Source organism: Metopolophium dirhodum, chromosome 4 (genome assembly GCF_019925205.1).
Source record: "Metopolophium dirhodum isolate CAU chromosome 4, ASM1992520v1, whole genome shotgun sequence".
NCBI classification, from domain to species: Eukaryota; Metazoa; Arthropoda; class Insecta; order Hemiptera; family Aphididae; genus Metopolophium; species Metopolophium dirhodum.
Genome location: NC_083563.1, coordinates 37,234,738 through 37,249,888, shown reverse-complemented (window position 1 = coordinate 37,249,888; position 15,151 = coordinate 37,234,738). Strand labels below are relative to the sequence as shown.

Here is a 15,151-nt window from a genome sequence, read left to right as displayed (position 1 = left end):
CTCTAATAATAATAATAAATTGTAGCGTAAAATTATTAGTTAGTCGACCCGTGACTTCAAATTTTAAAGAAATGTCCGTTACCGTCTTGCGCTGGGATATCGATAAATTATAATATTGTTCGATGTCATAAGTCAGTTTATGGACCACGTCAAGATGTACTTAACATTCCTATCGATAAAGTTCTAATATTATTAGTATTACTATTATTATTAAGTCGTGATTGCTGGTGGTAAAACGCCGGCCGAATATTGTAATCAAGCCATCGTAAACGTAAGTAACTTTTTTACTAAAGTTTAGGGATAAGTGCTGTAAAATAAATGGTGTTTTGAACGAAGTGTCATATTATACCAACTCCGAGGCGGCCAACATCTGTTGTGTGTGTGTATTTTTGTTTGTTAGTTATTTCAAATGCACATTGCAAAGTCGTTTCTTGTTTACATTATTGTGTTTTATGTCATAATTAACATTTTTAATTGGCATTTGGTAGTTAGTATTGATCTAATTAGATACTGTTCTAGTTTCAGTTATCTAGGTCTTAAAGACAATTCAAAGATATAGGATCTCAAACTATCAAGTAGGTAGATATTCTTATATTTTTTGGATTACCTACATAGTTTGATTTTTAAGTTTGTGCTTACCTAAAATTCTTCAAACATAACTGACTTAAAAATACTTGATGAATATAACTTAATATATGTTTTTTTTATACCTAATTAATTTATAACCATAAGTAATTCTTTTGCATTTTTAAATTAAAATATTAAATTGTTATTTCCAAATAATAAAAGTGTTGCAATTGCACATTCTTGAGACAATTTTCAATCGTTAAGATTATTGATTTATCATGATATGAATACTTGGAAAGTAGATAATTGTTTCAAAAAAAAATAAACACTAACAGTACCGTAAAATGGGGTGACTCCGGACAGATTTGATTGTTTTTTAAAAAATTAACCTCAATATATTGTTTTTAAAATTATGAAAACAATATGCTTTGTTCTTTAAGTATGTTGAAATCATACAGCAAAAGAATTATCATTAAGGTCGTTAAAACTTTTTTTTAAAAGTTGAATTTTGTCTGGAATAACCCGCAAAATGGGGCGGCTGCAGACATATATTAGGTTTTATTAAAAACCAATGTTATGATTACTATGGTTGACTTCAGATAATATAGATAATTTTTTTAAAAAAAGTGTACTTGTATTGTCATTTTTTTATATCTAACAGCATCAACTACATTTTTAATATCATTAGGATTATAATTCTTATACGAACTAACTCCTACGCCCTACATTGTTGTCATTTTATCTGAGCATAGTTTATGTGTTGTCCAAAGTCACCCCACACAGTGGCGTATATAGAAATAATTTTTGGGGTGGGTTATAGTAGATAGAAACTAGCAAGTGATCTATTACTTAGAAGCTACTGTCTACTATGTATTTAACAGTTTCTATACATTTATTCTTATTCATTATTTTTCAACAGGCTATGAAATATTATAACTTATATTAGTACCTAATAAAATATATTGTTGTTCTATTTAAAAAGACTGTAATTTTGGGGGAAGGGGGGCTACAGCCCACTAGGCCCACCCCCTATATACGCCACTGACCCCACATTTTGTAATAGTTAAGACGATTGAACACTACAGTGTAAGATCAACTAACTTGACAATTTGCACATATACAAATTAACACAGAAAAGTTAATGAGTATGTTATTAAAAACCACAATCAAATATGTATTTGTTGTTGTGCTACAGTAGTTATCAGTTAAATAATTAAAAAACCCAAAAATATAATATTTTGTATTTACCTCCATAAATATTATTTTCTGTGGAGGTTATAAAATATATTAACATGAAGTATCAGTTTTCAGCTTTTATTAAAGGTGTATTCTAAAATTATAAAATAACTAAAAAAACTAAAAAAACACGGTGTTGTCCAGAATCACCCAACATGTCTGAAGTCACCCCATTTACAGTACCTTTAAATAAAATTATAGTATACCCTGTTTTGAATCTAAAACTTAAATAACGTAGATACCTATTAACCTTATTTTTCTTTTAGATTCCAATAATAATGAGTTCCACCATGTTATATAAGCCATTGCTGTTTGGCATGTCCAGCGAAAAACAAGAATCTTTTTTAAAGATGACAATTTTGACAACTGCAGCAGTACTATGTAAGTATAATATTAAATAGTTTCGTTTTACTTTAATATTTGAATAATTTAATGAGATAAAAATATTTTCAGCTTTTGCAACAAGACTTTTTTCTGTACTTCGATTTGAAAGTGTTATTCATGAATTTGATCCTTACTTCAATTATCGTACAACACAATATCTTGCAGAAGAAGGATTTTATAAGTTTCATAATTGGTTTGATGATCGGGCATGGTATCCACTTGGTAGAATTATTGGAGGTAATTTTTAAAGAATAAATATGTATATAAGAAAAGAAAATTAAAACAATTATGAAAAGAAATTGTAATTTTACATCTCAATTTTTAGGTACAATTTACCCAGGCTTAATGATAACGTCAACCGTCATATACAACTCTCTTCATTTTATCAATTTAACTTTAGAAATTAGGAACATATGTGTATTTTTAGCACCTTTGTTTTCTAGTTTTACTACTATAATTACATTCCTTCTGACTAAAGAGTTAAAAGACACCCGTGCCGGACTTATTGCAGCTGCCATGATAGCAATTGTTCCAGGATATATATCTCGTTCGGTTGCTGGATCCTATGATAATGAAGGTAAATTATTTAGGTACATTTAATATTATAGTTAAAATGTTGTGATAAAATAATCTAAATTAAAAACATGATAAATGTATTTGTTTCCAGCTATTGCTATTTTTTGTATGCTTTTGACTTATTATGCATGGATCAAATCGGTGAAAACAGGTAGTATCCTGTGGTCTGCATTTACTGCACTTGCATATTTTTACATGGTAAGATAAACATTTTAGTTCAAATTTATAAACAATATGTAATAAATAATAATTATTTTATTATTTATAATATTCATATGTATATCTGATCACTACTTTTGATAAAATTGCGTTTTTATTTTTTAGGTATCATCTTGGGGTGGATATGTGTTCTTAATCAATTTAATACCAATGCATGTGTTTGTTTTAATGGTTACTGGACGTTTTTCACATAGAATTTATGTAGCGTATAGTACAGTATACTGTATTGGTACTATATTGTCAATGCAAATATCATTTGTTGGGTTCCAACCAGTCCAAACTTCTGAACATATGATGGTATGAATAATATTTACTAAACATTTTTTAATTTTTTAATCAGCTTCTTTTTATTTATATAGGCTTTAGGTGTATTTGGCTTGTGTCAAATACTTGGTGGGATAAATTACATGCGAACAAAGATTGTTGGAGATGATTTTCAGACATTGTTCCAGTTTATTATATATTTAATTGGAGGCACTGTAATTGCTTTTGGTACTTTACTTACAATAACTGGTAAAAATAAATGAATATAATACAACATTTTAAACATTGAATAAAATATTTTTGTCCAATTTCATAATATTATAAATTTTAAAGGAAAAATTGCTCCATGGACTGGCCGTTTCTATACATTATTGGATCCATCTTATGCTAAAAATCACATACCTATCATTGCATCTGTTTCTGAACATCAACCTACATCTTGGTCTTCGTTTTATTTTGACTTACACATACAGGTGTTCCTGTTTCCTGTTGGATTATATTTTTGTTTCTCAAAACTCACAGATGCTAATATTTTTGTGATACTTTATGGAGTTACCAGCATTTACTTTGCTGTTAGTATATTTCAATTTATTTTTGTTTTAATTATAATATTAAAACTTTTTGATCTTATTTTAGGGTGTAATGGTACGTTTAATGTTAGTTCTTGCTCCAGTAATGTGTATCTTATCTGGTATTGGTGCTTCTTCTATGTTATCAACTTACATGACACAATACCTCGAGGGTTCATCAAAAGTACCTGAAAAAAAATTAAAAAAAAATGAAAGTAGTAAATCAATGAAAAGCGAAGTAAGTTGATTGTTAAAATACTAAATTAGACTAAATATTAAATAATTTATTTTTATTTTTAACATTTAGATTGCTACTGCATTTGTAACAATGTTAACATTTATGCTGATTTCTTATGTGTTTCATTGTACATGGGTTACTTCGGAAGCATATAGTTCGCCAAGTATTGTGTTGTCAGCTCGCTCACATGATGGTTCTCAAGTTATTTTTGATGATTTCAGAGAAGCATATTACTGGCTACGTATGAATACAGCCGAAGTAATTTAAAATAATATTTATTTGTTTGCCTTTTTTATAAGTTATTTATTTTTTATTTTAAGGACGCTCGAGTAATGTCATGGTGGGATTATGGTTATCAAATTACAGCTATGGCCAATAGAACAATTTTAGTGGATAATAACACTTGGAATAACACCCATATTTCTAGAGTTGGTCAAGCTATGTCATCTGGCGAAGACGAAGCTTATGAGATAATGAGAGAACTAGATGTTGACTATGTGCTAGTAATTTTTGGTGGTGTTGTTGGTTATTCATCAGATGGTAATTAAAATATTCTACTTAATATTTTATTTCTGAAATGTAATTTATATTTTTTTTTCATAGATATAAACAAATTTTTATGGATGGTACGCATTGGAGGATCAACTGAAAAAGGTAGACATATTAAGGAGTCTGATTATTACTCACCAAGTGGAGAATTTCGTGTGGATAAAGAAGGTTCAAAGAAATTGAAAAACTCATTGATGTATAAAATGTGTTACTATAGATTTGGTCAAGTTTTTTCAGAAGGAGGTAATTAAATGTTTTTAACAATTATTATATTAGTTAAAATTATACATTTTATAAGGAAGTTAGTTTTTTTGTATTTCCACTAATAAGTGAAAAAAATAAACTTTTGAATAAGTTAAATTTTGAATTATGATAATTAATTAGTGTCTTTTTGAGAATATAATTTTTTACTAAATTGACTATAGAGTATCAGAAAAATAATTATGCAAAAGTTTATTAAAATTAAAAATATTATTGAGTTTTTACTTATAAGAAGAGTACTACAAAGAATAAATTCAAATTTGGATATTCGCAAACTAAGTTAATTTATCTTTTATTACTGATAATTTCTTTTGTCTGTATACAATCCTTTATAAAACAAAACATACATATTATATTATTTCTTCTCTGAATAATACATTCATTATAATTTACAATATTTATTTTTATTATTATAGGTAAACCAGCTGGTTATGATCGTGTTCGTAATGCAGAGATTGGGGTAAAAAATGTAACATTACACGTAGTTGACGAAGCATATACAACTGAACATTGGCTTGTTCGTATATACAGGGTAAAGGACTACGATAATCGGGGAGGTAAAATGAAGCCAAACAAAGTATCAACTTACTATGAACAATGATTAAATTTAAATAAAACAATAAATTATACGAACAAAACATTTTAATTTTAATTTGAAAACCTTGTGTTCTTTTTATAATTTTTCAATATTATGTTGGTTACACAATATTTTGTTTATTCATTTTTTTTTTAAATGTGCATTTCAATTGCTCAACTTTTGTGCTTGGAATTTACAAAATACATCAAAATATTTATTGGAATGTGCAATTTTGTATTCCAAAGTAATAGATAATGTTTTTTTCTACTTCAATTATTCTATTATTATTTATTCATTATATATAATCTATATAATATGATAAAACATGTATACATTTCATTTAATATGAGACATTAATTTATTTTATTGGTAAATTTTTAAACGATATAATCAGTTGGATGATTCGAGTTTCAGACAAAGACATATTATAATACTTACTGCATATAACAATATTTTTCTTGAACAAATAATTTCTTGAATAAATACATTTTCATTTAAAAAAAAATGTGTTGCTATAATAGTAGTTTTATTTATTTAAATATATTTTTTTTAAATTTAAATTTGATATAACATCATAATTTTTTTTTACTTAATCACTTTTTGCAAGTTGTCAACTATGTTGTGATTTAAACATGCAAACATTGACTTGGTGAAATAATAGAATGATTTTTAAGAAATACAAATTTAAATTTTAAAAATCAAATCAAAATAGTTCACTTGAACGCTTTGCATGACGGTAATGAGATACGATATTCATACATTTTATAACCAAAGGGTCTGTGAAATTATAGATTGCAAAATGGATAATCTTAAAAAGAAGTAGGTGGCTGACAAAAACATAGATGAAGCTTAGGAACTATAAATAATGCGTTTTTGAAGGTGCTGGGTTAGAGGAAACCGGAATCAAAGTCCTAGTTCAATATACCTAGTGTAGATATAGACTACAGAAGTCACTGAATAAGATATATATATATATATATGTATAAACAAGAGCACAATTTGATAAGAAATTAGTAGAAGAAGAACTAAAGATAAGTTACTAAAAAACGTTGACGTTGAGTACTAAAAATCATAGGTGAAGGATGAACGGAAAAAAATGAGGAGATTTCATCGAATTCCTACATATTAAATTAAAGCTAATGGATCATAAAGCACCTGAAGAGGGAGAGGTTCAATCAAAACTATTAAATAAAATATGAGAAGAAATAACACAATGAATATTGATAATATTTGGTTAAGCTTGGGAAACCTGAAAAAATACCTGAAGACTAGTAAACAGCTGTAATAAGTCTGATATCTATGATGAGTTCCGAGAACAAAGTGTAGGATTCAAATTATAAAATAGGTACCTTCCTTCAAACAACGTATAATTAATAATAGTAAAACAGCTGAACAGTTAATTAGGTAGCGATTATAAGGTATAAGTGGTTATAGAGCAGGTGGATCAACGACCGATCAGGTATTCATCGTAAAACATGTTTTTCAAAAATCATTGGAATTTATAAAAAAATGCATATCCTCTTTATTGATTTTCAAAAACCTAATATACAGTATACACGGTAATGAGATAAAATATACAAGGAAAATGTATTATGCTGTTTGACGTATATAAATAAGGAAAATAATTTGAAGATCAAATTTTAATATTTAATTTTATTGTTAATTTGTTTTGCTAAGGCTTGAACATATTTTAATACAAGGTTACTCGTAAGTAATCATAATGTGATGTATTATAATATTATTACAACCAAAAAGTTCAAATTTGGATTAAATTATAGGTATATTCGTATATTTAAACGAGGAATAACGATAATTAGATTCTGTACTTATTTATTTTACAATGATGTGTTTTTTTTGTGTGTATACACGAACACGATAAGTAGTCGAAATAATGCTTCGATTTTCAACTTCAATATCTTTTCCGGTGGAAAAGTGTATCAAGTTAGTGTAATCAGGAGATAAACATTTTAAATTCCATGTAGTTTCCAAAAGCTTAGAAAAACAAAAAAAAACGGTTTTCGACAAAATTGATTTTGGTTTTTAATGTAAGTAAAATAAAATTACCGCAGATACATGCAATTTTCACTGAATGTTTATATTAGTATTTTATATATTTGAGAAATTGTTTAAAACGTTTTGATCTGTTTACGGACATTCAAAATTTTTTTATTTTTTTTTTTATAAATGTCAATAAAATTGTATTCGTTTGGTCAAAAAGCCTGACAATTTAATGCAAGACACACATTCAGTGGCGTATAACTGGATAAAAATCTAGGGGGGGGGGCAAAAAAATTAACCTCCCGTTCGGCCGTTCCTGTATTCATAATCGCGATTTCAAGATAATAACGTGTTCACGAATAACGGATAATAATAGTCACGAATAATGCGATTATTGCGATAACAATAACACTGACAATACGTCAACATAATATCATTTAACAAGAAAAACCTAAAATAAATATAAGCTTTTATAAAGTAATTTGAGGAAAAAAATATTTTGATATTATTTTAACAGTCTTGTTAAGAATACTTTTTAAATGTGGATTATTTGGAGGGGCAAAAGGATACTTTTGCCTCCACAAACATTTCTGGGGGGGCAAGTGCCCCCTTGCCCCACCGCAGTTACGCCACTGCACACATTGTTACAATATCAGTTTAAAAGCAAGATTTTTTTTCAACATAATTTATAAAACTGAATATTTACAAATTATTTTGCAGTTAAAAATGTATAAGACGTCCAATTTTTATAGCTAAGAATAAATATGAATGAAAACCCTATATGAAAATCCACAGGTACAAAATATAGTACCCATATACAAAGTTATTGGACCCGATTGGCGCCTATAAATTTGACTAGAATAATTATACGTTGTAAACCTCACGTATCTAGGTATAAGGTATATACCTACTAGGTATATACACGTTAAAATGTCGTAAACGACGTTTGATCAAGCGTGGCCGAACTTTAACTATATATTATATACAGGACATAAATTTATAGTGGTCGGCTTTTATGCCCATAGTGAGGTTATGCGATCATAATATTATAGGTACATAAATACAAGGCTGGGCATTAACGAGTTCAAAAGTTAAAGTTAAGTTAAAAAGTTAATTTTATTTTAACTTTCTAACTTAACTAGTTACTTTTGGCTTTTCATTAACTTAACTGTTAACTTACTAAATTTCTTTCTTAATTAACGTGAAACTAACGAGTTGATTATTCATTTTAAGAAGTAAGTTAAGTTAATTTATTTTGTTTTTAATTTTATAATATTTCACTATTTCAGTCTATTTCGTTTTCATGTCAAAAAATATGTATCGTAAATTGTTTAAAGTTAAACATTTATATCATTCGAATCTAATTTATATGGAAATACTGTATGAAGTATTAACACTATATCCTATAATTTAGTTTTGGGTTGGAAAAAAATTAAGTACGCTAGCGTTGTATAAACAAATTAACTTTTTTTTAACTTAATAAGAAGTTAACAAAAAGTGTGTATTAACTTAACTGAGTTTAAAAAAACATTAACTTGCCCAGCCTTGCATAAATACATACTATGATACCTATTATATAAATACTTTTTGCTTACGCGGCTCAGGAATATGATATTATATTATGTAGGCTTTAGACGTTGTTTCAACAATAAATTATTGTATTCAATGTCTATTTGATGATACAATTTTGAAATATGTCGATAAATATCCTTGTTTATTAAAGTGCGTTTCATTAAAAAAAAAAAAAAATGTACCTACCAATTAGGTAAATACCCATGGTAGTAGTGATGATCAAAACAAGACCAAGACTTTCAAAATCTTGGTCTTAGTCTTGCAGACTAAGTCTTGGTCTTGGTCTTGTAGATTCAGTATTGGTCTTGGTCTTGGTCTTGCGCAAGACTCTTGCAAGACTCTTGCTATTTTTACAAAATATATAAAAAAAAAACTAAATACCTGTTATAGCTGTGTGTAGGTTTTTTACTATGAATCTCTAAGATGAAACTTAAGTCCAATATATTATATAGTATATTAAGATTCAAACATAAAAACAAGTCAAACAATTTAGTTTTTATTATACTCGTTTAAAACTTTGCATTTTAAGTTATGCTTATATTATTTTACTTGTATTTGTATTTGATGAATCAATTTACCAGCATAATTAACTTTATAAGTTCCTATTACATTTATAATAAATATCAATAGGTTATTACTAATTACTCATTATTGACCAATATAATATTTATAAAATAACACCTGTAAGCTAATAACCTATGTAGTTGATGCTTAACCAATAAAAAAAAAAAAAAATATTTATAAAAATTAAATTGTTGGTTTTTTTAATGTTCACTTCAACAAATAATAATATTAAAAAAAGTATATGGTTTGTTTCAAATATTAAACTGCTTAATAATTTGTTTAGGTAATGATAATGTTTATTATTTATAAGTAAACTTTAATTCACCAGTGTCCAGTACAGTAGTACTAAATTTTTAAGTTTCTTTTAATATAATATATTGGTAATAACTAATAAACCATCATATCGATTTTGAGAAAATAAAATCATTTTTCAGTAATTGCTAATTAGTATAAAACATCTATGTTATTTCGTAATATTGATTCCAATTATTTCTAATCTTTTTTCAATAACTCTGAATTTGCCATTTTCTCGATACTGATTAAATTTAATAACAACAGGTACAAATAATTTCTTATTATTTTCGTTATAAATTATTAGTTAATGAAATCTAGATACATTAATGTGTTTTCGGGGAAAACCAATTTGCGAGACTACAAGAGTCTTGCAGTGATGGTCTTGTTTTGGTCTTGGTCTTGTAGCTTCGGTTAGGTTAGGTTAGGTTAGGTTAGGTTTTGGTCTTGTTCTTGCAAGCCTAATCTTGGTCTTGGTCTTGCTAGACCAGTACTATCTTGGTCTTGGTCTTGATCTTGGTCTTGCAGCAAGAGTCTTGCGAGACCGCAAGACCAAGACCAATTTTGATCATCATTACATGGTAGTATGGTACCTATTAAAAACACAACGAATCAATCCAATATAATATTTCAAACTTTTGCTATGTGTTCATCAATACATTGTCGTATATCATTGTTCATTAATACACTTATAGGTACTTTGAATATTATTGTTCGATTTTGTCAGTATATCAATCTACAGTTTTAAGCACCGCAAGTCCGCTAAGTACGCCCCCCCTCCCAGGCTCTCTGCTGAGTGCTAAATAATATAATTTTTCGTATAGTTATATTTACCGAAGGTATATAATATCATATGAGTAATCTGAGACGGGCGTTATTTAAGGTAACACTAAGGGTTGTTTTTGGTATCAAATCTTGATCGGGTTGGTACTTTATGGGTCAAAAAATGGAATTTCATGTACTTTCTATAATAATTACTTATATTTTATGGAACGCCAATATTCGACGAAATAGATTTGTTTTGTTTTCATAATACAGTAACTATAATAACCGTAGGGACTTGAAATGTTTACAAAATATATTTTATATTAGAATTTTCTAGTCGTAATCTAATATTGAAAATATCTGTGTTATAATTTTCCTGCTATATTTAAAAACAATTAAAATTATTTGTTTTTTTTTCGATGAACTCTTTTCTATGAATCACAATACATTTTTGTTACTTGTATGAATCTTGCTCACGTATATACGTAGGTACCTACGTTACATTTTATACGCTTCCGATGCATGCGTTACAATATGTAGCGTGCATTTTCCCGAACAATATAATATTAAATTACAGTTTAACTTATCCAATAATATTGTTTCCAATTTGAAATAAATATTAACTCACATAAAATATCAAAATAAACTTGATCTATTACTCTTACAGTCTTACATGTGACAGTTGAAAATAATAATTCAGAAAACTTTTATTAAATCCTATGATTTTAGCAGCTGGTTAGGTTAATTTGAATGAAAGTATGAAACCATATTATTATTTAAGCAATAATTACTTAAAATTATAACCAGAAAAATTGACACACGACACCTGTGTACCTAAATTGCCTAGTCATAACGCCGTGTTACAAGAATGTAAGCTCCTACAACTTAAATGATTATAATTTAATAACAGATACATAAAAATCTAATTTTTAACGAATTAGCATAATATTATAGTTAAATAGTTATAACTGATAAATGCCTATTTAAAGTTTACACGTGTTGTGATATAGGGTTATATCGGACATTTTTTATTCTGTCATTTAAATTATAAATAATATTAGTTAGGTATGTGTTTATTTATTTACTTAATCAAACGGGTTAATGCTTGATAACAGTTTTAATTATAAGTATAATAACAATGTGGATTTAAACAGAAAAACAAATAAAAAAGATAATAAATACCTAACACTATTGTGTTTACTAAGTTATAACTAAATAATACTCGTGAGAAACTAAATTTGTATACATTAAAATTCACATGAAAATATTATGTTCCAAAATATGAAACTTAAAAATCATGTTGCCACTGGTCACTCAAAACCATAAATAATTAAAAATTTTTAAAAATTATGTTTTGTAATAGTTTTAAATTATGTAAAAAAAATATTTAAAAAAATGTTTTATCTGGTAAAAATCTGTATACTTATTGCATTGTGCTGTAGTCTCACACAATAATAATAATATACTTAAGTGTATTTTTCAGGTCAATTCCAACTACCGTACTCAGTAGTCTGTTACGGATTTTTCGGAGTAGTCACAATAACACACATGACACAATTATTTTATCATATTATATAATATATAACGTGCACAATGTACACTAGTTAATAATTGACATTTTTGTAAAATGTCTCCACCGTCATGGTGCTGATACAAACTGATAGGTATTTGTAATTTACAAAAACTGTTAAAAGCTATACATTTTAATAAATAAAGTATTTAAATGTACCTACCTATGGTTTTGTAAAATATAATGATAACATTGCAGTAATATACATGATGGTACTCGAAAATGTATGTGATTGAGTAAATAATTGTTTGTTTAAACTTTGAAATCGAATGGAGTAAGTGGATAAATAATACATTTCCAATTAAATTGTATGTTTTTTTTTCAAACGACAATATAGATTTTTATTTCATATTTCAAAACCGAATCATTTTCTGAGAATTTCTATGTTTTACCACACCAATTAATGTTTATTATTTATTAACTATATTTCATTGTTAAGAACAGATTTCAATCTAATGATAACGATGAAAAAATATATTTTTAAAAATACGTAGGTTTATTTACCGAGAGCTACGACTTTATTATTATAGTAATTAACAATAATACCTTGTATGATATAAGTTGTACATAGACACCAAATGATTAATTTTCAGTCCGAGGTTGAACTTTTGAAAGAGCAAACTGTAAAACGTATTCATTTATATATTAAAATAAATAAGATATACACAATTAAAAATAAAAATCTGTTATTCGATTGATATTGAGTATCATTTAAAAAACCTTAAAATTTAAATCATATTATTATATAATGCGGACGAGTGAGAGAATTTTTTTTTAAATAATCAAAATCAAAAACCTAGGTATACAGAATACAGAAAAGGGTATCATTTTTACGAAAAAGCTATCTCGTAAGGAGGTATATAAATGTAATACGAGTGCTAAGACGTTGCGATTTCAAGTACCTACCTATACTATATAAATATATAATATACAATAAGTTGAAAGTAGAGTTTATATTATAATATAATTGGCCATTGAAAGGTTTAGAGGTTTATGATGTAAATTATGAATTTTAACAAGTGTATAAAAATCAAAAAGCATAGTGTAGTAAAAATAAAGTAAATGAGACGGAAAAAATTGTTTAATGCAGGTCTTGAAACCGATTGAAATAATTTCGGTTTCGGTTTCGGTTTTGTATACCATTTTTTAATTTTTTCGATTTCGGTTTCAACTTAGCAATACCGGTATTAAGAAATTTCGGTTTCGGTTTTGGTTTTGAATACCGATTTCCAATTTTCTTTTGCGAAGAATGAAATAGTTATCAACATTTTAATCATGGTCTCAATTTTATTATGTGTATTAATTATGCCTATTAATGGAATGTACGTATTTAAAAACACGTAAATTAAAAAAAAAATAATGATTTCCAATTTTTTACGGTTTTGATTTTGAATTTAATACTGGTATCCAATTTTTTTCAGTTTCGGTTTTAAATTATATTACCGGTATCCAATTTTTTCTGGTTTCGGTTTTGAAACGGTTTATACTGGTTTCTGAAATTCAAGCCCTGCATTAAACCAGGCGTGGGTGGCTTCTGCGATTCCACAGCATAGCTTGGTACGGCGGATCCACGGAACGAAAAATGAGAATCATAAAACTGCAGTTTTTAGCTCTGTCTCTCTCGAACTCCGCATACAACCAACTCGTGTGAGTGAGAGGTCTGATAGCAAATACGAAACTTTATGTATAATAGTCTCGCTATCGTCATTTGTGTGCTGGTTTTTCTTGGTGTTTCTTACGCACAGAACGGAGTCTCTAGCAAGACTCTTCGATATATACACATGATTAAATAATAACATTAAGATAGATTGTCAAAATTAGTATAAGAATCTGCTCTGTCCTCTGGCTTGAAGCCTGTTGTCTATATCTCCCTAAAATTTAGAAGGTAGGTATATCTGGTATATTGAGTTATAAATTATAATAGTAGGTACTATTGTACTAAAGTAGTAAAATGATTAGTTGTGCCACATTTTAGTAGGTACCCATATTATATGCAGTAAATATTTCTGCTGCCTGTAGGTTTAAATTATTGTTTTATAAAAATATATACATGTTTTACTGTTTTAGAATTGCCATTAACAACTCTAGTATAACCATTAATAACTGATTCTTGCACAATACACACATTTGGCTATAAAGTAATTAAATATGCATTAGACTTAATTTATAGAATATGAAAACAAATATATATTAAAAACTGCACAGATTATATTATGGTTACTTTTAAAATTATTATCCGTAAGATAATAATATTATTATATCGTATATTAGGTAATAAACGTATCACTGCACTGTGATCTATATAATATTATACCCTAACCGGCCTAACCTACACATCACACATTTAACGATAAACTGAAACCCGCCTTTAAAAACCGATAATTGAATTTAACTATTTGAACTATATAGTTATTTAAAATTTGTATGCAAATGTTGACGAATTGATATTATTATCTCTAATAACTAAATAGGTACGGAACATCCGGATAGATATATTTATTATTCCTACATGAAAAGGTTACTAATAAAAATATAAAATAACTAAAATATACTATCGGCTCATGCATAATATGAGTTATGACGTGGCTAGATTCCTATTATTCAAAAGTAAAACTAATGCAGTGGAAATGTGGCATATTTAAAGCTCGTTAAACGATAGGATAGGATTATAATTTTATTCTACAGATTTTCATATGGATGATTCACCTCCCCAAATTAACAAATTGAATTCTTGAATTATTTTTTGAACAATAATATTAATTTTTAAAAATATAATTCAAATTCACCCGCATAGCCTATCACTTAGAAATTACGTACGACTGAAATACTGAATTAACGTCAATATGTGTGTGCAAATATAAATTATTATACAGATCACTCTGTATACTAACAATATACAGAGCGATTCACCAAGCAAGTTCTCAATCACACTGTCCACTTTAATATGCATG

General features: G+C 27.3%; 1 protein-coding gene across 1 annotated transcript; it reads left to right on the top strand.

Annotated features, from left to right (window-relative positions):
- Nucleotides 1-23: 23 nt before the first annotated feature.
- On the top strand, nucleotides 24-5,784 carry LOC132943845 (dolichyl-diphosphooligosaccharide--protein glycosyltransferase subunit STT3A). Its single transcript, XM_061012970.1, has 13 exons — nucleotides 24-271; nucleotides 2,070-2,184; nucleotides 2,257-2,424; nucleotides 2,513-2,764; nucleotides 2,855-2,961; nucleotides 3,088-3,279; nucleotides 3,342-3,495; nucleotides 3,580-3,818; nucleotides 3,883-4,053; nucleotides 4,123-4,311; nucleotides 4,374-4,593; nucleotides 4,657-4,845; nucleotides 5,280-5,784. Exons 2-13 carry the CDS (start codon nucleotides 2,082-2,084, stop codon nucleotides 5,462-5,464), a joined length of 2,169 nt encoding a protein of 722 aa, XP_060868953.1. The 5' UTR covers nucleotides 24-271; nucleotides 2,070-2,081; the 3' UTR covers nucleotides 5,465-5,784.
- The last annotated feature ends 9,367 nt before the right edge of the window (nucleotides 5,785-15,151 follow it).